General features: G+C 39.7%; 1 protein-coding gene across 5 annotated transcripts in view; it reads right to left on the bottom strand.

Moving 5' to 3' along the window:
- The window catches only part of UNC79 (unc-79 homolog, NALCN channel complex subunit), a 225,517-nt gene that overhangs the window by 26,043 nt on the left and 176,759 nt on the right, over positions 1 to 22,715 (bottom strand). For all 5 annotated transcript variants that reach the window (XM_058567601.1, XM_058567600.1, XM_058567603.1 and 2 more), the window contains 6 exons: positions 21,870 to 21,982; positions 21,697 to 21,782; positions 20,618 to 20,791; positions 17,588 to 17,656; positions 14,592 to 14,702; positions 7,764 to 7,868 (listed from right to left, as the gene is read on the bottom strand). In XM_058567601.1, the coding sequence (XP_058423584.1) occupies positions 7,764 to 7,868; positions 14,592 to 14,702; positions 17,588 to 17,656; positions 20,618 to 20,791; positions 21,697 to 21,782; positions 21,870 to 21,982 (658 nt within the window). The remainder of the gene's footprint in view (positions 1 to 7,763; positions 7,869 to 14,591; positions 14,703 to 17,587; positions 17,657 to 20,617; positions 20,792 to 21,696; positions 21,783 to 21,869; positions 21,983 to 22,715) is intronic.

Here is a 22,715-nt window from a genome sequence, read left to right as displayed (position 1 = left end):
CGAAATGAAGTGATTAACCAATTGTGACTTGAGATCATGATGAGGATGGATTTGCCAGATTACAATTTAATTTACTTCATTACAGATTTTTACAGGTGTTTCCCACTTAATGCAACACCCAACCACTTATTAATGGTTTTAGGAAGAAAGTTAAGCATGAAGTTTGTAGAGTTTGCTATGAGCAATTAGTTCCTGGTTAATTTCCCTTTCCTGGCCTCTGGCCAGTGGCCCCAACAACTTTGGGATCCAAAGCTTCTGCTAGACAGAGTTCAGAGGTTCTGAAAGAAACTTCCACACCGACTGCTTTTCCTTCCAATTCATTTCACTCCTATACTGCAAGAGCACAGAAAAGTTAAGTAGGTCAGCCAGACAGGCATTGTCCCGGTCAAACCGGGCAGAAGTGACAAAGGTTGGGGTGGTAGAGAAAATCTCAAGGATGCCTGATGAGGAACAGAACCAGCATATTGTCAGGCTAACCAGGGGTCAGAATCTAAGCATTATTGATAGGCAGTAAGTTTCAGCTAACAAGGCAGAGCTCTAAGCCGAAGACCTTCCGAGGGCCAGGAGCCCTTAGGCTTCTTGTTCAGGGCCAGGAGTTGGGCTTCAAGTGTGGGCGAGGTGGTCCTCCATGAAAGATATTTCGGTACAGGTAACTGAGCCGGGGGCGAGAGGACAGCAAGCAGAGCTGTCCCTGACAGCCACATGGCAGGAGTGGACACACATCTCCACGCTCACATTCTCCCATTTCTGTTTGCCTCAAATACAGTTACAGAAAGCTCAAGACCCTATTTGGCTATCAACTCTGAAAGTACCAGCTAGTAACATCCAGGGACTACCTAAAATTTTCCATTATGTTATTCAGGAATGCTTATGTCTGCTCTCCTAACTTAGACTTATTTCTAATATAAGGAAAAGTAAATAAATTAGGATTAAAAAAAAAAGTAAAGCCTATAACTTTGGCGAAAACCTCTAAGTAAAAAAGTAAAATATTTGATAGAAGTACATGGTGAAAAGAAGGAACATTCCCAACCTCCTGGCAGATATTGCACGTTTTCCCATAAAATGTATTTTCAAAAGCTGAGTCTGCAATCTAAGACAAACTACTAATAACTAAGTTCCAAAACCTCTCTCAGGACACCAACATTTAAATTAATTTCTTTACTACAGAGCTGAGAGACTGCACAGCTAAGAGAGGCCTGAAGGGAAGACAGAACGGCATCTAAGTCCAAGAGAAGGGAGCACAGAGAGCAAGAGTGCTCTGTGGAAGTCAGAGCCGCCTACGTGAGGATGATTTAAAACCCTTAGCCCCAACAGACACGTGAAAAGATGTTCAAAATCATTAACTATCAGGGAAATGCAAATCAAAACTACAATGAGATATCACCTCACACCCGTCAGAATGGCTATAATTAACAACAGAGGAAACAACATGTGTTGGAGAGGATGTGGAGAGAAGGGAACTCTCATACACTGCTGGTGGGTGTGCAAACTGGTGCAGCCACTATGGAAAACAGTATGGAGATTCCTCAAAAAATCAAGGATAGAACTATCTTATGATCCAGCTATTCCACCGCTGGGTATTTATCCAAAGAACTTAAAAACACCAATGTGTAAAGATGCATGCACCCCTGTGTTCATTGCAGCGTTATTCACAATAGCCAAGACTTGGAAGCAACCTAAGTGCCCAGCAAGGGACGAATGGATAAAGAAGCTGTGGTATATATACACAATGGAATACTACTCAGCCATAAGAAACGATGAAATCCAGCCATTTGTGACAACATGGATGGACATTGAGGGTATAATGCAAAGTGAAATAAGTCAGAGGGAGAAGGTCAAATACCGTATGATTTCCTTCATTAAGTAGTAGATAATAACAACAATAAACAAACACATAAAGACAGAGATTGGATTGGTGGTTACCAGAGGGGAAGAGGGGAGGGAGGAGGGCGAAACGGATAATGCGGCACATGTGTGTGGTGATGGGTTGTAATTAGTATTTGGTGGTGAACATGATGTAATCTATGCAGAAATAGAAGTATAATGATGTACACCTGAAATTTATACAATGTTATAAACCAATGTTATAAACTGCAATAAATAAAATCTTAGACATAAAAAAATAAATAAATAAAATAAAACCCTCGGCCCCATAAAGTATGCTTGCACGGCCTGGCTGTGCCCCTCAGGGCAAGATAAGATTTGTGAAGATGCAAAACTTCAAATATCTGTATCTCCCTTCAGTGGAAGCCTTTCTCACTTACCATACTCAGTAAAGTGGAATGAGGAGCATAATGTGAACAGGTTGTCAGCCATGTATTGTCAAGATATGAGGCCAAATTCAAATGTCTGAATTGTGAGAACTAATAGATAACTTTAGAATTAATCAAAAATCACTCTAAAAGTTATGGAGGTGCCTCAGAAAGTCCGGTATATTAAAAGGTATAGAAGTACATAAGCCTCTAAAAGCATCTATTTATTTTTCAGCAATGACTTTTAATCCAGTACATTTTTACATAATATGTATAATTAAAACCTTAAGCCTTTCTGTCTTCACTTTATATAGCTGTCAACCATGAACTGAAAAACTCCATTATAATTGTATAGAATTGCTCAAAATATAAAGCTATAACTAAAATCCTAGGGGAAAACGATGACTGCTGTAAAAGGAAGAATTCTCTACTTTCAGATAGAAAGAAATATGCCCATGAAATATGTACTCCCACATAAACACAAAAGAAACACGATATCCATTATGTGTCATTACTAAATTCATTATCAAAATGACACTTAAAATAGTATCTCCACCTCTCATCCCAGAGAGTGATCAGATTATTACTAACTCAACTAATATTAATAACCCCACATCAATAGTAACTGTGGATTAAAATCAACAGCCATACCTCTGCCATTTCTTTGTCCTCCAGCCCACAACTAACCTATCTTTAAAAGAAAACCTTTCACCCACATGTTCTCACAGCTTGAATGTGCAGGTATATCCCACACAGTGGGAGTGTTACAGGCAAATCAGCAGAATGTCTACTCTTGACACATAATAGGAGCTGAGGAAATTCTTTTTGATTTGAGCTTATATAGGCTTTATGGTGGCTTTTAATGATTTATCACTCTATTATGAAAACGCTGCTATATTCCATCCTGAGAACATTTATAATAACATATTACACATAAAATATCCACAGCAGACCAGCAGAAGAGAAAATGTTGTAAGTGAAAGGAACAACGTCAACAGATCTGAATTAAAACAATAAGAAAGGGCATCTGTTCAAAGTGCAGAAGGACTACGCCCTGATGGTCAACAGTTCAGATTCTGAAGAATGTATGGTATATTTTTTCTATTTGGCAAATTCTTTCCTGTCTCCATGCCTCTTTCTCTTAAAAACAAATCCACTTGAATATTTAAGGTGACCTGACTTTAGATGTAAGAAAAACGAACAATAGGAGTCATGTCTGGACAATCACAATATAGCAGACTGGGAGATTTCCCATAATGCCGGGCCTCCAGGAAGAATTTCTAGGAATTAAATAACAGATTGGTACCACTGCCTTGAAATGTTTACAACTTGGGTGACCCCCCATCCCTTGGGCAAGTGTTCCATTGTTCTTTAAGGTGACTCTCTTATTGACAGAGTGTTTGGGAAACAATAAAGGTATGGTCTATCTATGAGAAGAATACAAACGGCTCCCTCTCTGTGAATTCATCCATCTACTAAGTTATTAATTAGAGAGGTAGTAGGCGAAATACCCAGGTGTTGTCCTGTGAGTGAAAGAATGAATGGTAAATCCAAGGTTTGAGCAACTGACTGTCTTCTCACTAATGGGGCCAGTGTCATTCATGACACATCACCAGGGGAGTTTTTTCTTCCAATTGTTGCTTTCTTTTCTGTTTCTGTTGCATTTTCTGTTAGACAAAGCCACCCCCATTGCCTTCAGATGATGGTCACTGATATCTATGAAGGAAGTCACTGTCTGCCCCAAACACACGACCTGTCCATACTGTCAGCCGGGCCCTCCAGGCACCAGGAAGCGAGGTGCCCCACCAGTAAAAGGGACAGCTTTTCTCTGACTCCAGGCTAGACTCTCTGACCTAAGAGAAGCTACCCGAGAGCAGGCTATCACTTCTCCTACCCTCCAGAGAATAGGACCCAGGCAGTCAAGGGCAAGAAGAAAAGGAACTGGGAAACCCTATAGAAAGATGCACTATTCATAAGGAGAGACAAAAGATGGTTCTCCCTCATCCCATGAGTGGCCCATGGAGGACTTCTCTCCATGACTTAGCCAGGAACTCCAGGGCCGTTAAGGGAACTACTTCTGTTTTTTTAAGTATACCTCACTTTTCTTTTTCTCAGTAATGAAAATGGTTTATTCTAAGAATTTGTAGAATAAAGATATGTTACTACTTCAAAATGGCATGATGGTTAATATTTTCTGTTTGAGAAGGTTGAAACATTATTCATAAAGATGTTCCTCATGGGTACGATCTCAAAATGTCTCCAAAATACCTCTCCAACCTAAATAACTTTACAACTTGATTTTTCAATTTAACTTGATGATTCAATGACAAATACACATTTGTTTTAAAAAGATGAAAATGGTATTCATTTGAAATGGTATACGAGAATCCAAAAAACACATGCAGAAGAATCTACTTTTTTGCCTTCTTTCTTCCTAAAGCTAATTTGTTTCGTTATTTATTCACCTAGCTGTGATGCAATAATCACTGTTTTCATGGTTTCCTTAAGCACTGGGCAATTTAAACTGTCAGTGTTCTTTTGCTGTCTTGTGACAAGAGCTTATTATGGTTGACTAATGTACTTCACAGAAAACCAGCCCCCAGTTGCAGTCACAGCATGGGGTGCTAGACCCTAAGAAGATCAGCCATGCAGATCTGCTCTGCTCAAGACTGAGGGCAATTAGGGGAACACTCTCCGATGTCCGAGGAAAGCATGGCTTTCAGGGCCTGGAAACCTTGGCTCTTTTGAGGTGGCAAGTCCCCAACCGAGCCACTATCACAAGCAAGTGACTTCCAGACACTGTCAACCTGCTAGCCTTAAATCCCTCATGAGCTATTTCATTAAGCCCAGTTGACCTGCCCTCTCCTCCAAACCAGTGTGGATCCTAATCTTTATGGTCAGTTTGTGTCAAAGTTGCTTACACTCAAAAGCGGTGTTGCTACCGATGTGTGAGTAGGAGGGGCTGGCCAATGCAATCCACTGGAAGAGATTCAAAGACTGCCTCTCCTTAGCAGCAGAAGCAATTTGCTTCTGACTTCCTCTTGGTTTGTCTAGCATCTTAGTACAATGGAGCCATTTAATTCTGACTACATCATTCCTGACATCTATTGCTGTCATTTTCCAGCAATCACTGCTCTCAGAGAGCTTCAATGTGCCCTGGAAAGCTCTTCAAAGACAATCTAAGACAATACTTCATTGAAAGTACACCAACTTTTATTAAATCTCAAGCCTTTGAGAAAAAACTCAATTTTGGTCCTAAGGATTAGTAGTATATGGTGAGGGAGAAATGGGACCAGGGAGTGGATATTAAATGGTAAATGACTGGTTTTGTTCCTCCTCTTCTCCCAGGTAAACTCCTGCACATCCTTCAAGGTCCACCCAGTCCCTTTTCTATACTACTTCCTTACTCAGAACATACCTTTGCTACTGTACCCATTACACTGTGCCAGAAATTTTTGTTCACATGTCAACTTCACCTATCATGTAGTAAACTCCTGGAAGGAAGGGGCCATGGCTTATTCATCTCTGTTTCCCCAGCACCTGGGCCTGGTCAGGGCTCATAATGGCCTAATGAGCCTTCCTCCATCTCCCAGGCTTGAGTTGGCCACTCCTTCCTCCGTAGTACCTTATATCCTGTGTAGACTTTCAGTATAGTGGTTAGCACATTGTCAGGATAGGGCCTCTGCCTTTTATATCTCTCTGTCCCCAGAACCCAGCCCACGATAGACAGTCCGTAAATATTTGTAGTGGGAAATACTGCTGAATAGTCAAATGTGGCCAAATGATAGAAGACTTCCACACCTCAGGTACTACAAGGTCACTGCAGGTTTTCGATGAAGGGAGTGATCTGATAAAAAGCAGAGTTTTTAGCAAAATTCCTCTAGGCAGCCACAGGCCAGCAGATTGCATTGGCGTGGAAAGAGACGAAGGCAGTGTAAAAAGCTAAGAGCTGTTATGGTAATCCAGGTAAGTGACGGAAGGAGCCTGACTAGGCTGTGTTCCACACTGAATAGAGCCTGTGGTCAGGTGCTGACACTGCTTAGGCCAGCTGTGTGATCTCGGGCAAGTCACCGGACCCCCTGAGCCTCAGCCTCCTCATCTGCAACACAGAACCAACACCTTACCTGGTTGTAAGATTAAGTGGGGGAATATGTAAAGCACTTAGCATGTTTCTTGGCACATAATAGGTGCTCAATTAATGCTCCCTTCTCCCTTATCTCTCTCCAAATGGCACCCAAAGTAACTAAGATTCAGGGAAACCTGCCTAGTTCCTTGACAGCAAGCTCCCATTTTCCTTCAGTCATCTAACCCCAACGTTGTAGGCCCAGACTCTGGGACTGGTCTTAATGCTCATCAGGGAGAGATGAAAGAGCTGTGACTCGGTTCCTGGGCACTCCGCACAGAGGCAGTCTGAATGCTACCTGATCCCAGCTGTAGCTCACGGCCAAGTCTTTAAATCCAGCCTCAGTCCTTGAAGTGTAAGACAGGGTCCCAGGTTACCTGACCCCCTGCTAACACCTGATCCAGCCTGCTTTTTCTCAACCCCATCCTTATGCCATTACCCCTAACTTTACTCCACCTTCCTGCCAAAGCTGCCCCTCATTGCTTGAAGCCAGTCAGCCTCTGGTGCTGAACCCCAACCCATGCAAAGACTTTTGCCTACACCCACCAGTCCTTTGTGGCCCAGCTTGAATGCCACTTCCTTCGTGAAGTCTTCCCTGATTTCATACCACACGAGGTGGGATGCCTCCTGCTCTCAACTTCCCCCTAGAACTTTGTTTACATCTCTCTCTCTCGTGACACTAGTCATAGTCTGTCTCATGTGATCAAAACCCGCACGTCTGTCTAAGATGATGAGCTAAAGACACCAGGGATGGAAACCTTCAGCCCCTCATAAGCAGCTCTGCAACCAAAAGCACAAACTTTGCAAGTTCTCTGGGGTCTGTCTTGTATGCGTTCAAGCACCCACCCCACCCCCGCCTCAGAGCTCCATGGGTGCTGGTTCTTTCACGTCCACCTCCCACCCTGGCTGGACACAGTACATCCTGCCGTTTGACTGTATCTGGTCGGGCCCACCCTCACCTTCACTTCTGCTTCACAGAGATTTGGCGACCCACCCACACTCACGCGACTCTGCAATCAGACCTAAGCCTGGTTCCCTATTTTTGGCTTCAATAGTCCTGTCTCAGCTCTAGTTGCTGTTAATGAGCTGCCCTCTGACCTACTGGACTGTAAATTTCTCAAGGATATAAATTATTGTTTCATTCTTTGTTTTGGTCCCTCACAGAACTAGTTCCACAGAAGGAACAAAATAAACACTTCTTTTTTGTCTTTTTTAGCCAGTGGAAGCACCAAGTGCACAGTGTTAGCTAGATCACAGCTCATATAAGATATATTATTTCTCATCTCTGGGCAGAGAGATTTGATTTATGCATATGCCCACACCTTCCTTAATTTTTCCAGCCATAAGTGGACCTCATGAAAAGTATTACAAATGAGGCATAAGCCTACCTGGACAAGCAGAAGGAGGTTTGTATCTGGTAAAGGAGATTTGAGCTTCAGGGCCTGCAGAAGTTCTAGAACAACACTGCGAGACAAGTAGAATTTATCCCGCTCCTAAATAAAACAAGATAGAAGAAGGTAAGCAATTTCTAAAAATTCAATTAGAAAAGATCTATGTCAAAGAGCTGCCAAAAGATTCAAAGATCAGAAATAAAAATCAGTATTTAAAAATGCATAATGAACTGCCCTTAAGAAATAAAATTAAAACTAAAGAGAAAAAATAAAAAAGGCATTTTTGTGTGTGTAATGAGTTTACTGAAGCACTGAGAACACATAATTTAATGCATAAGAAAAAGGCTATCTCTTAAATACCGAAATCACAGGATTTGGTTCTTATTCGCAGGGAATGATAGGTATCAAGAACTGCAGAGATTAAACAAATCTAAAAGTAGTTTTTGCAATAGAAAATGAGTTACAGAGAAATATGTACAACTGTTTAAAGGGTCTCATATCCTCTCAAAGGAACTTACTATTCAAATGGGCTATTTTAAGCACATAGAAAATAGAGAGATGGAATATATTATGTACTACCACTCATCTTTGTCAAATCATAACATTTTGCTTTATTTAACACTTCTTTATAATCAATCAAATATCTAGAAACAGTTGAAGCTACCTATATAGCGCTCTCTTTTCTTTCTCCCTTCTTTGAAGTAGCCACTATTTCGAATCTGGCGCTTATTATTTCATGTATGTTTTTACACTTTTACTACATATGTTTGCCTCCATTATAACGTATAATATTATTTTTGCATGTCTTTTAACTTTCTATCATGGTATCATACTGTGCATATTTCTGCAACTTATAACTTTTCACTACATTATATTTTTGAAATTAGTCCCTATTGATACATGTAGCTCTAGTTCTTTCAACTAAATGGCTTAATAATATTTCACTGTATGAACATACCAAAATTCATTGATCTGTCCTCCTGTCAACGGAATACTAGATTGTTTTCAATTTTGTAAGGCTTTTTTATAGTCAACTATAACAGACATGCAGAAAAGTACATAAAACATAAGCGTGCAGATAAGTGGATTAGTATAGATTGAACACTCATGTAATCAGCACCCAGGTCAAACAACAGCACATCACAAGCACCTTAGAAGCCCCCTATGTGTCCTTTCCTGATCATAATCAAGTAACTGGAGACCCTGTGGGTCTGCATCCACTGCCTTTTCTTTCTACTCATTCTCGCTCATGGTATCTTGCTTCCTCATATGTCTGGTTATCTTTGCACACTGGATGCTTTATTTAAAAAATTATTTGTAGAAAAATTTGAGCCATGAAATGTTATCTTCCTCCAAAAAGCTTTCTGTTTGTTTTTCGCCCAGTACCTGGAGGCACTAGCGGTCCGTGGTTACCTTAATAAACATACAAACCTTGTATCTTATCTTGAGCCACCAAAAGGCTTGACAGAGAGCTGTGTCCATGTGAGGTTAAGTTTACTTCTGGATTATCTTTACTCTGTGGTCCCAACCAAAACTGGGGGAGGAGGAGTACAGTATCAGACAGAGCCTCTGCTCTTGGTAGGTGCTGGATTCTGACTTTTGTCCCCCTAGCCTCCTGGATCTTCCAAAATTGCACTTTAGCCTTTCAGTCACATCTTCCAGATAGGCAAACACCCCCAGGGCAAAAATGGCCTTCAGTGCTAGGCTCACTCTGCATTTCTGTGCTCTCTCAGATCTTAGTCTGGTAATTCTTCTATATCTGGTTAATATTTTGATGGTTTTAAGAAGTTTTCAGAACAATTTGTTCATTTTTTTTTTAACTTTTTAAGTTAAGTGGCAGGATAGGTTCAAATTATCTAGTCCATTATCATCAGGAGAGAAAATCTAGGATTTTTATTGGAATTATACTAAATGGATAGGTTATTTTGTGGTAATTAGCTGTCTTTATTATGCTGAGTCCTTGTCCACGAACACGAGATCTGTCTCCACTTATTTAATGTTGTTTAATAAAATTTTCTGGTTATCTCCATAAAGTTCCTGCACACTTTTATTAGATTTATTTTCTGTTGCCACCATAAATGACATTTTTAAAGTATATTTTATGATCATTTGTAACTAAATATTAAAGGTAGATGATTTCTGGGTATTCACTTGTATGCAGCATCCTTGCTGAACTCTCTTATAAAAGTTATAAAAAGGTGTCTATAGATAGATTCTCTTCAGTACATTTGTAGTCACATCATCTATGAAAACTGAGAGTTTTATTTCTCCTTTCTAGTCCTTATACCTTTTATTTATTCTTCCTATCTTATTGAACTGAGTAGGACCTCCAAGACCATAATGAATAGAAGCAGTGATAATGGCCATTCTTGTCTTATTTATGATTTTAAAGAGACTACTGCTGGCATTTCACCATTAAGGATAATGTTTCCTAGAGGTTTCTGGAAGACACCCTTTATCAAGTTAAGGAAGTCCCTTTCTATTCAGTTTGACAAGATTTATCATACATGGATGTTGAATTATATAGAATGCTTCTTTTCCGCCTGCTGAGATAATGATAAAAGTTTTCTTTTCTCCTTTAATCTGGTAACATGGTGACATAAATAGATCTTCTAATATTTAAATCACTCTTACATTTCAAGAAAATCCTCACTGGGTCATGAGGCTTTATTTTTAATGCATTAATTTGCTATTATTCACTCAGAATTTTTGCATCTTTGAAGCATAATTGGCCTATAATTTTCCTTTCCCCCACTGTCCTTGTCTGTTGGTACCAAGATTCTACTGGTATGTTGGGAAGCATTCCCTTTTTTCCATTTCTTGTTATTAGTTTGCATAAAGTAGAGTTAAACCGGTTCCTTAAATGTCTAATAGAAGTTGTCTTTAAAACTGGAATGGTTTTAATTACTGATTCCATTGTTAATCATTTAAGTCTAGTCATCTTTTTTTCTGATTGTTACATATTACATTTTTCTAGAAAATTGTCCCTATTGTCCAAGATTTCATATTTACTGGCATAAAGTTGTTCATTTTTAAATCCCTAATATACTAAAGTTATGTTCCCTTTTTCATTGTTGATATTCTTTATCTGTGCCTTTTCTCTGCTTCTCTTGATCAATCTTGCCAGAGTTTTGGTAATTTTATTAGTATAACCAAAGAGCTCCCTCATACATTTCACTCCTTCCTTCTTGGTTCAGTTTTTTTCTTCTTGTAATATATCTTTCAGTACTTGTTTCAGTTAAGAATCTATTAGGAAATTTATTATTTGCCTAATAGTTTATTTATTTAGCCTTAACTCTTAAATGATAACTTAGCTGGTAGAGAATTCCAGGTGGACAGTTATTTTTTTCTCATAATTTTAAAGACTTTTTTTTTTCCATCATCTTCTGGCTTCCACTGTGCTGTTGAGAAGTTTGTTGTCAGTCTATCTGTAGAGTGTCTTCTCTTGGTTGCCCTTAAAATATTTTATTTATCTTGGCTATTCTGCCAAGGGGTACCTACTCATGTAGACTATGACATGAGCAGGTAAAACTTTAGTTTATTTGTAAAACTTTTAGGGCTCATTGTGCTTCCTGAATCAGAGCATTAATGACTTTCATCAATTCTAGAATTGATAAAAAGCGTATTTCCCTTCTCTGAAACATTTATTAGATATGTTAGATCTTCTCTTTATTTATTTTATTTTATTATTATTTTTTTGTGTGAGGAAGATCAGCCCTGAGCTAACATCCATGCTAATCCTCCTCTTTTTGCTGAGGAAGACTGGCCCTGAGCTAACATCTATTGCCAATCCTCCTCCTTCTTTTCCCCCAAAGCCCCAGTAGATAGTTGTATGTCATAGTTGCACATCCTTCTAGTTGCTGCATGTGGGACACAGCCTCAGCATGGCCGGAGAAGTGGTGCATCTGTGCGCACCCGGGATCTGAACCTGGGCTGCCAGTAGCGGAGTGCGCACACTTAACCGCTAAGCCACGGGGCCGGCCCCAGATCTTCTCTTTATATTCTTCATCTCTTTATCTCTCTTTGCTGCATGTTACGTAATTTCTTCAGATCTATTTTCCATTTCGCCAATTCCTTCTTTAGCTATGTCTAATTTGCTGCTTAACTTGTTCATTGAGTTTTTAATGTCAGTGATTATTTCATTTCTAGAATTTCTGCTTTGTTCAAATTTATCTGTTTTTTTTTTTTTTTTGGAAAGTGACTAGAACTCTTCTCATGTTTTTAATTCATCTTTTATTTGCTTATCATTTAAAGTGTGTTTTTATAGTCTCTGTCACAGTTTTAATATTGGATGTTCTTAGGGGGAATAATCTTGCTGTTTGTTGACTCTGCTAATTTAGCTCATGGGGGATTATTTCTTCATATGTTTTGTAATTTTAGATTGTGAGCTCATGGTCATCCGGATGTAAATTATGGGAATCCTCTTGGGCCTAGGTTGAAGGCATATCCCTCCAGAGAGGTTTGAAGATTGATTCTGAACTTGCTTCTACCAGACACTCCAATGCTATTACTTGCTATGCCCCAATGATACTTGACTTTTCAGCTTAGGGGTTCACAGAGCATGCAGGTATTATAAATTCAAACTCTAAACATGTCCAAAGATAAGCTCATGTTTACTAATTCTCAAGGGAGACTATAAATCTGTTCTTGAGTTCCCAGGCACACACAGATCCTAGTCACCTCCATATAAGAATATATTCTTTCCAAATCACCCTTTTACCAAATGTATAGCCTTTCAAGGGTTCTGACTTTCTCCTGGGGACAACTTAGCTCCAACTCCCAGCCTGAATTAGTCCCAAGGCCTCATCTCCTTTCTCTATGTGGTCTTCAAAACACAAACCACTAAGTTACCAAGACGAGCAACTCTTCCACCCCAAGACTGCTACAAAATCGGCTTATATTCTTACCACTCTGGTTCTCAATTCCCTCTCCATTCTTGCCCCTTTCATTCCTATAAAATCAGCTACATATTTAAAATCGAGTTTATTACATTTCATCCAGTACTTCCAGTGTCGTAAGTGGGACAGTTTTCAGGTTATCTGGACCGCCAGGTTGCCAGAAAGAGAAGTCTCCAGAGCCCTTACCTTACCATGCCTTTTCTGTTGATTAAATAAGGGAGAAGGCTCCATTAGACACTGTTATTTCTTTCACTATTTCTGATAGTTTCTCATTATCTATGAAGAAGGTGGGAAAACCCTAGATTGAAGCTTTCTACAAGTAATAGCCATTTTGAGTTGAGGAAATGAGGAAGGGTAGATGACAACAGGAAGTGAAAGGCCACTGAAGTTATGATAGATTATGAGGGGATACAATGTATAATAAATATTCAAAACCAAGAATATCTTGAATTCAAAATAGTGAAAGGTCCCCTGTAATTAATAACTATAATGTACAACATAGAAAGTACAAACTCATTACGGTTCTTCCTCTTAAAAAATGTATAATTTAAACAAATCAAACATAAAGAAAATTTAAAAATAAAGTAACTCTTAAAAATAGAACATCTTTTCATTGTACTTGGTGCTCTGTCTTACAGATCTATTTTTTTAAGTGAAAAAAGGAATAAGTTATTTTTCAGGAAGAACTTGAAAGTAGAAAAAAATGCTGATGATTTTGGTAGTTAGAAAACATATTGTTCCAGGCAGAGTAATAAATAGCTTACAATCAGAAAGACTAAAGAGAAGATCATCACGGAACATTTAACATGGCAGAACAGACACAAGATGGTAAGAAAGGAGACAAGAGTGTTTCAAATAGAATGAAAGCCTTGATATAAAATTAGATTTTTATGAGGAAAATAAAGCGCTTATAGAAGTGGACAACATGAACAAAGGAGTATTCCATATATTCAAGAGAGAACTACAGAAACAGAGACCTCATTGAAAATGATCTTGGAAAATTTGGAAATGGACGAGTAACATTTGCACATTGTTCTTAAGGACAGAAATGCTCCCAGTTTGCCCTGCCTTCTGCATTTCCATTAGGACAGTGTCTATCAGCTCCAACAAGGCTGCTATATGGGCAAGCAGTACTTTTCCACTCCCTCAGTAGTGGGGCAGGGGATACTAAAGATAATGCAATAGAGAAACCATTATTAAGGCAAGATGACAAAAGATGAGATTACAATCTCAGAGGCCAAGAACTCAGAACTGGGGAGACAAATGATGAGAATTAAAGAGCTCTCCACAGGCTTTTACAAATGACAAGCTGATATTTTTCTACTTTGGGTATAAAAATGATACGTAGTGATGGCTTGCCAGCTAATCACGGGATGGTGACCTTGAAAACAACTTTAAGAGGTCATTTAGACCATTATCTCATGTCATTCAAAACACCTCTTCTCTTCTAACCCATATGACCCTCAATTCTCCAAACTTGCATATTTAAGATATAGTTTATATATGTATGTGTGTAAAGTGTTTCCTTCCAATGATAATTAATAGACCTCAGTATAATTACTCTTTTTTTTTTTTTTGAGGAAGATCGGCCCTGAGCTAACATCTGCCAATCCTCCTCTTTTTGCTGAGGAAGACTGGCCCTGGGCTAACATCCATGCCCATCTTCCTCTACTTTATATGGGATGCCGCCACAGCATGGCTTGACAAGCGGTGCATCGGTGAGCGCCCGGGATCCGAACCGGCGAACCCCGGGCCACCGCAGCGGAGCACATGCACTTAACCGCTTGCACCACCGGGCCAGCCACCTAGAATTACTCATTTTTAACTATATTGAAGCAATTAACCTAACAGGGATTTGATACTGATTAGAAAGAATATGTTTCTGCCAGTTTTCGTTTCCCAGGAACACACACACATGCAACCTTACCTTAGTGAAAGCTCGGTAACATAAGCCACACACCTCCACCAGGTAGGCCAAAGTGAAGACGGCATTCTGAATTACAAAGCTGAGCAGTTTTGAAAATGGTTCCAACAAACTCTGCAATGAGATTGGGACCAATTAAAATCAATTGGTCTAACAAGAACAGAACTGTACCTTCAATCAATGGCTCAAAGAGCATGAATTAATCATTTTATTGCTAAAAAAAAAAATCCATTTTTCCAGGTGGCATCATTTATAAACCTACTTAACTCCAACCCTATCCTCATGTCCACTTCCAGCAATCAAGACTTCATGAGGTTTGCATTAGGATCTTCCACTCTATTTCTCAGAATCGTTAGGCATCTATGGGTTCATCGGATCCAGCTCCTCTAGAAGCCTACCATCTCAGTTAAGTAGCACAAACCACCTTTGCATGTAAGTACCAATGCACTATTAGTTTAGATAAAACTCATCATGCCCAGCTTCCTGCCAATGTTAATCACGAAGGCATTGTCAGTTTTGGTTTCCCTATCTGAATCCCACCAATAAAGGGTCAGTTTTAGATCCATACACTTTCTTAAGTCATTTAGAAACATTTATTGAGCACCTACTAAATATCAGGAAGAGTTAGATGCTTTTATATAGTTTATCTCATTCAAATTTCTTATAACAATCCTGGGGAGACAGTATGCTATAATAACGACACAAGCTACAGAATCTCACACAAGTGTTTTCAAGCTCTAGCTCTCTGTGACCTTGAGCAAGTGATTTAACCTCTCTGGACTTAGTTCTCTCCTCTCTACAATGAGGATAATAATAGCCTTCACCTCATTAGTGTTGTGAGAATTAAAGGAGATAATGTATTTAAAGCACTTGGCAACAGTAAGCCCTCCATCACTGTTGCTATGATCTGCATCACAACTCTCTGAAGCTTTGATACCCCTGTTCTGCAGCTGAGGCAGTTAAACAGGGAAGTAACTTGTCTAAGGCCATACAGCTATTAAATGGAATTCAAACCCAAATTCCATGGCAATTCTCCAGAGGCAGAATTGCTCTGTAGGGAAGACAGGATTTTAATTGGGCTCCAAAAGACTTCCATGCCATGACTTCCACAATTTCTCAACCTCTAAAGGCTTAACTGTCTGGATTATAAAAGTAATACATGCTTGATGTGCAAACGCAGAATCTGTAGGAAAGTACAGATAAGAAAAGAAAAGTCATCCATAATCCCACCACTAGTGATGACATTTAGATATATTTCCCTTCTTTGTTGCACATCAGTTTACTTAGTTGAAATCTTACATACACAATCCTACATTTTGTTAATTTCATTTTGTTAATAATAACATAAGAAATTCCCAATGCTATTTAATATTTTATTCATAATCATCCATTTTAATAGCCACAAAAGTCATGTTTTATTATAAATAACATCCCACTAAATATGTTTTTGCATGAAATTTGCATTTTCTTTTTTTTCCTTAGAATAGATTCCCAGGAAAGGAATGACTAAATCAAAGGATATGAGCACTTTTGAGATCCTTTCTCCTTACTGATACAAAAATGAATTCATTACATGTTAGTTGTCCCTGAGGATAGGAATTATGGCTTTCATTTGTTTGTATTCCCCACAAAACCCATATAGTGCTTTCCATATAGAAAATCTTAAAGAAACTCTTTGAAACGCTACTGTTGATTCAGTCTTCTTTGCTCTGTATAAATGTTGCTGCCTTGAAACACTGATGATGGATGAGTGAGGACAGGAATATGTCTCTAGTTGACATACAATGCATCCTTATGGGTCAAAAAGAGAAACCTGACTTCAAACCTGTATAGAAACTTGCTCTTATATCTAGCAAAGCAGTATGGTGATGGAGCAATTCGGTACAACAGAAAAATCAAGGAACTTAGAATTAGAGGACCTAGGTTCAAGTCTCAAGTCTTCCACTAACCAGCTATGCGACCTTGGCCAAGACACTTCATCTCTCTGAGCCTGTTTCCTTATATGTAAATGAGCAGAGTAGACCAAATGATCTCTTTGCAACTTTCCAGCATAAACATGACTCTATGAAAGCACAGTCAAGGTAAAAGGTTACAGAGGATGTGCCTTCTTGGTATATTAACTAGTAGTTACAAGCGATCGCAATACAAACGATTGCATTATTGCATATAATGCAGGCCAGAAATGTAGCCAGGAACACAAAGGCGAATGAGACACAGTGCTGGACTTCATGAAGCTCACAGTCTCACTGGGGAAACCTCACTACAATATAACCGCTAATATAGAGAGCTCCATCCAGTATTGTGGGATCCAATATAGGAAGAGTTGCAAAAAGAATATGCGCATTTTTTTATTTGAATGGAATTCAAATCCTCATCTTGAAGAAGGAGAAGGAGTTCACCTCACTGACAAGGGTATAAAACATTTCGGGCAAAGGAAATGGCCTAAGCAAAGGCAAGGAAGTATGAAATTAAATAAGATTATACATGGAAAGCAGTTGGCACAATGCCTGCCATGTGATAAGTGCTCAACAAGCAGTGGCTATTGTTTTGATGATGATGATGATGATTCTGAAAGAACTCAGGAGGCATGGGGGATAAGACAAACAGCCAAAGACTAGACTGGAAAGATAGGCTGGCAAGTTAATGAAGTACCTTCTTGTACGCCACATTAAGGAATTTGGACATTATGCTAAAAAAATGAGAAGTTATCAAAGATTTTTAAGCAAGGAATCAATACGATGAGATCTGTGTTTAGAAGGATCACCTAGTTTGTAGTATGGAGGATGGACTGGTGGACATGGCCTAAGACTAAGAGGACCAACTATAAAAAAATGATACTGTGATGTATTAGAGCTCTTCACACTAGACACTTTCAAAGAGATTGAAAGTGAAGCATTCAGTATACAGTAACTATTTTTTCAGTATTGCTACATGCTTGTCTTTTAGGTTAAAAAATAACTGAATAACCAATTGGTTATATTTTTCTGAAATATACATACCCTTGTGGCATTGGTAGAGGGTATCTTCAAGAGGCAAATCATAATTCTCAAACTGGAATCTAAAGAACACTGTGAACAAATACGAAAAAGTAAAAGTGAGTATCCTTAATGTATCTTTTGCTTCATATATTTCCTATAAGCATTTATTTTAGGAAAAAAAAGTCTAAAATATAACTTCCTCCTTACAGTTTTCCATGCCATATGTTCATGTTGAAAAAAATCATTCTTGGGTCTAAAATTTTACTTAAACCATTAATTAAATGATGTTAAACAATTAAATAATTAAACATAGCTCCTAAACTACTTTGCAAAAATATATCCCTAAAATTAAATCAGACAGAGAGCTGGATAAAGAACTGGATGGATGGATGCATGGATGGATGCATGGATGGATGCATGGATGGATGGATGGATGGGTGGATAGACTGGCAGATAGGTGAATAGGTAGATATTAAATGTGTCCAACTCTAAAGAAGTACACTAATTTGTATAAGGCCACATTGAAAAAAACTATTTAGATTGATTTAAAACCATTAGGCTTATTAGTCCAAACAAGAACCTGTTTTGTCTGCCCTTTCTCTGCTACTAAAAGACATAACAAAACCCTGGGAAAAAGCAGTAAAATTTCTACAAGAGAAAATCATGCCTCACAAATCTATTAGAGTTGTATTTTGGCAAGATTTCACATCAAAATGTACTTTTTAAATCAAGTGTACTGGGATTGGGGGAAAGTGATACAGGAAGAATAAACAATGATAGTATTTAACATTGTAAATATATCACAATAGCAGGTCACAGTTTAATCTCTGCAGCTGTGTACAATATTAACCTCTTTAAGATAGCACAAACTAAGCCAGTGTTTCTCCAAGTATAACGCCTGGACCAGCAGCACCTCTATTACCTGGAAACTTGTTAGAAAGCAAATCCTCAGGCTGCACCTCTACTGAATCAGAAACTCTCTGAATAAGGCCCAGGAATCTGTTTTTTAACAAGTCCTTCAGGAACACTGATGCACAATGAAGTTTGAGATCCACTTTTCTTAACTGATAAGAATAAACTACAGAAGGTTTTTCAATGGCTTAATATTTTTCCCAGAGATTAAAAACAAAGCAGAAGATGATCAGAGGCAGTGCCCAGATCTGATCTAGCAGGGCAGGTTTTTATATAAATGCTGAAAGTATTTCCCAAGTACTTTCTAAGGGAACCACTGGTCTATTTTATCTGCTCAACACCCATAGGAGTTGATGTGACATTTACATTACTTTAAACCAGAGACTGAAAACCAGCTGCGCATCAGGTCCCCATAGTGTTTTAAAAATCAGGAAATATCATCTTGAAAAACATGAGAAGATCAAGAACTGAGGCTTGCATTCCCACATAACAATTGGCTAGAATGGAGTAGCAGCTGACCCCATTAGAAGGGGTTGGTGCTTTCCAGTTCTCAAGGGTCTCAATTCTCACTATTTTCTTAACTCACTCTACTCCACTCACTAACCTTGCAATCAGGGTCCCTATAGGCAGGGCTGATTGTCAAAAATTAGGCTTACCAGTTGGTTACGGCTGTCAACACTTCCAACTGGTCAGTGTTCAAGTTAAGTATTTTGACTATAGGATCAACCTATAGGCATTTGAATTTGCCATGCCTGCCCCACCCCTTCTCTTAGAGTGATGGCTCTTAAGCAATGAATGGCCCTGAATGGCTCTCTGGTCCCAGGGAGGTTCCACGAGGCCATGTTAAAACGCGTGCACTTGATTTCCTACGCGTGTACAGTAGCTATATACATACATGGTTTCAAAGTGCTTATCCTTTTTGCTTGGATTTATTCAGCTACTTTAGATTTGTGGGTAGACAAGGATAGGATGTGAGAGATGGTCAAGATCTCAGCATTCCTGCTTCTCACAGTAACTTCAAACTCAAAGAAAGCAGCAGACCTCAAGCTAAGGGTCCCTGAATTATCATCAGTACAGATCCTATTTGGAGGTCATATTTTCCAAATCCGCTCATTTGGGAAAAGGTATTATCAGAGGTGGTTGGTCTTTATAAAATACTTTATGTACATGTAATACTCATTTGAGAAGTGGTGCTGCCAACATGGAACTTCACTTGTCAGATCAACAAGTGATTCATTTTTTTGCAAGTTGAATATTTCTATCTGTAATCTGCATAAAGCACAAAAAGTTGTGGAGCAAATAAGGTTCAAAGACATAGCAATGGCCACTACCAGCCATCTCCTTTGTCCCTGCTATAGAGACCTGAGTGCCTTCCATTTAACACTGCTTTAGAAGGACTCTAGGAGTCTGTTAGTGGAAAGGACACTGGACTGGGAGTCAGAAGACTTGAGTCGAATCCTCACACTGCCACAACCTCTCTGCATTTGCAGTCCTCTATCTGGAAACTGTGGGCATTGGAAAGGATGGTTTTTATAGGTCTCTTCCAGCTTTAATGGTATAGGATTCTGTTTTCACATTTAATGGACTCATGCTGAAAATGTTCCTTAGGTTACCAGATTTCCAGCTACGTAACTGTGTGTATATTCTTGGAGGGTGGTATGGAGGGTAAGAGAGGGTAAAGCAATCAAACAGAACTATTATCTTGGTCTTGTAAGTACTTTATACAAGAACACACAAGCAATCACTTCCCTTTAGACAACTCTCTAAAATTGAAGCTTTACATTATACATCATATGTCTGGTCTCCTTTTAGACAAAACTATTCATTTATTTATGTATTTATTTAATATCCACTTGAGAAAAATTTCTAGATAAACACAATCTACTAATGTCTTCCTGATCTTTTGTTTAATCAATAGGAAACATGAAATCACTAAGTCAAAATGCCCACTTAATACTGCTGTCATTCTGTAACATTTGGAGAAAACGACCTAAATAATACTCTCCATTCCATGGCTAACAAAGATTTCTTACAGCCCTGTATGAAACATTAAGTCACCCAAGATCCTGCTTCTCTACAAGCAGATGGTCTGCAAACGGTAAGAAAGTAATTTAAAATGAAATCTTGGGCTCGGCTTACCTTCAGGGGCAAAACAGAAGGAAGCTTGACAAAAAATGTCTGAAACTGGTTGCTGATTGTGGTCCAGAGGCTACTAGGAGAATCCATGGGCAGAGCTTCCATGAAGGTGGCAATGTTTTCCAAACAGCGTATCATAGCACCCCCTGCTGGTAAATTCTTTTTGTTATTTAGACCCTAAAAACACAAAAGCATAGGCAATCAACTGCTGAAACAGCGTGGGAATTCATGTAGCTATTTGCTGAAGATCAGTTTTCAAAATCATATATTCACGCTATAAATGTGTGTGGTGTGCCTACTATACAGGATAATCATTGTAATCGGCAGGAGGAGTACGGAAAAAAATCGACAAATTCAGACAAACTTAGGGGGAAAAATGAGGATCTTTGACTCAGTGAGAGAAGATGACATGTGAGCAAGAAATAAGAGACATCTTTTAAGGATCTACGATTTGTGTGGTTAGGGGCTAAGAATACACAATGAACAACACTTGTTGGAAACTCTGCTGGCCAAAGACTGAGGACAGACCACAGGCACAGCAAACGCCCCACATCAACCTGCCAACCCTCTAAGCTAATTGAAGCAGCTAATAAGCAGAGGACTCAAGACACGAATCCAAGTCTCGCGATACAATCAATAAGCAGTGACCCTGAGAATTGACTCTAAGCCTCGCGATACAGCAAATAAGCAGGACGTCCATCCAAATCTCACGATACAAAAATAAGCAGCGAGGCTGAGCCTTGATTGCAAGTCTCGCGATACAGTGCACCTGTTCTACCCACCACGCATTTCGAAAGCGGGAGAGTTCTGTGGAGGAGAGTCTCAACGGCTGGCGTCCGCCCTGTAGCTGAGGGTGTCCGGAAGCTTTAAATAAATAGTAAATCCACACAAAACAGCAGTGTCCCACTGACGCTTTTCTAGGCCTTGGCAATTTTTATTTTTTTAATGAATTTTTTAAATCCAAGTTATTTAAAATTTAATGACATTTTAAATTATTTTGAATGTTTACAGTAAATGACTTGGGCTGTCTTCGTCAGCAGCGATTTCGGGGGGCGCTTAGAGCGTCATCAGAGCACACCTACCTCCAGGAGCTGACTGAGAGCGGCGATGGAGCTCAGCTCGTTGAAGTCCATCAGGGACGTGGCCAGCGTCCGTAAAAAAGTGCCATCTGGAAAGTCACAGTGGGATTTAGCGGCGTTCAGGCTTCGCCGCCGCGCCGCGCGGGGGGCGCCCGGGGGCTCCGCGGGCGACTCACCTTTGATGGCGCTCTGGAACAGCTGCGGGAGGATGCCGTTGGGGGCCAGCTGGTGGAAGATGCAGCGCAGGAACTGCTTGGCCACCCCCGCGGCGTTGCCGGGCACCATCATGCTGGGAGGGAGGAGACAAGGAGTCGTGGAGCAGCTGCGCGAGCGTAGGTATTTATTTACCTGTTCACTTAGCGTTCGGGCGTGTACACGCCAGCCCTCCTGGGGAATACCTCATTGACATTTTCATCAGGGACATGAAATACTCTAGTCACACGGAATCCCTGTTAACAGTACGTTCTTGGAAAGAGAAGCAGGAAGCGTCAGAGTGGACCCCTGACTAATCCAGCCGCCCCAGTGTACAGATGAGGGTTCCCAGCCCCAGAGAGAAAAGGTGACCTGCAAAGGCCACAAGTCCGGAGAGTGGCAGAGTCAGGGCTAGACCCCAGGATGAGGATCATCAGCAAGATCCTTCCAGAAAGTGTCACTGGCGAAGAGAGAGAGGTGCTCTGAGGAAAAATGCAGGGAGGGAGATGTTCATTCCTATTGGGAGATCTGGGAAGTTTTCTTGGGGCATCTGAGCTGTACTTGTAAAAAGCACAGGACTTTGATATGTGCAGTCTGCCCCTTTACCCTCTGTACCCGACCCCCTACATGTCAAGAGAGGGAGCCAAGAGATGACTATGTGGCCCTGCCCCTTAGACCAAAGTATCAGAAAGGGTCTTCCTGGAGGTGATTAGGGAGTAAGTTACCAGAAGGAAGAAACAGGAAATCTAAGAGCCCAAATGGATAACTGGTAAAAACTCTCTCTTACCTAAACTGTTTCATTATGCCATGTCTACCTCGAAATGCTGGTT

The sequence above is a fragment of the Diceros bicornis genome, chromosome 24, assembly GCF_020826845.1.
Source record: "Diceros bicornis minor isolate mBicDic1 chromosome 24, mDicBic1.mat.cur, whole genome shotgun sequence".
NCBI classification, from domain to species: domain Eukaryota; kingdom Metazoa; phylum Chordata; class Mammalia; order Perissodactyla; family Rhinocerotidae; genus Diceros; species Diceros bicornis.
Note: the sequence above shows the minus strand (reverse complement) of the source record. Positions and strands in the feature narration are given on the sequence as shown.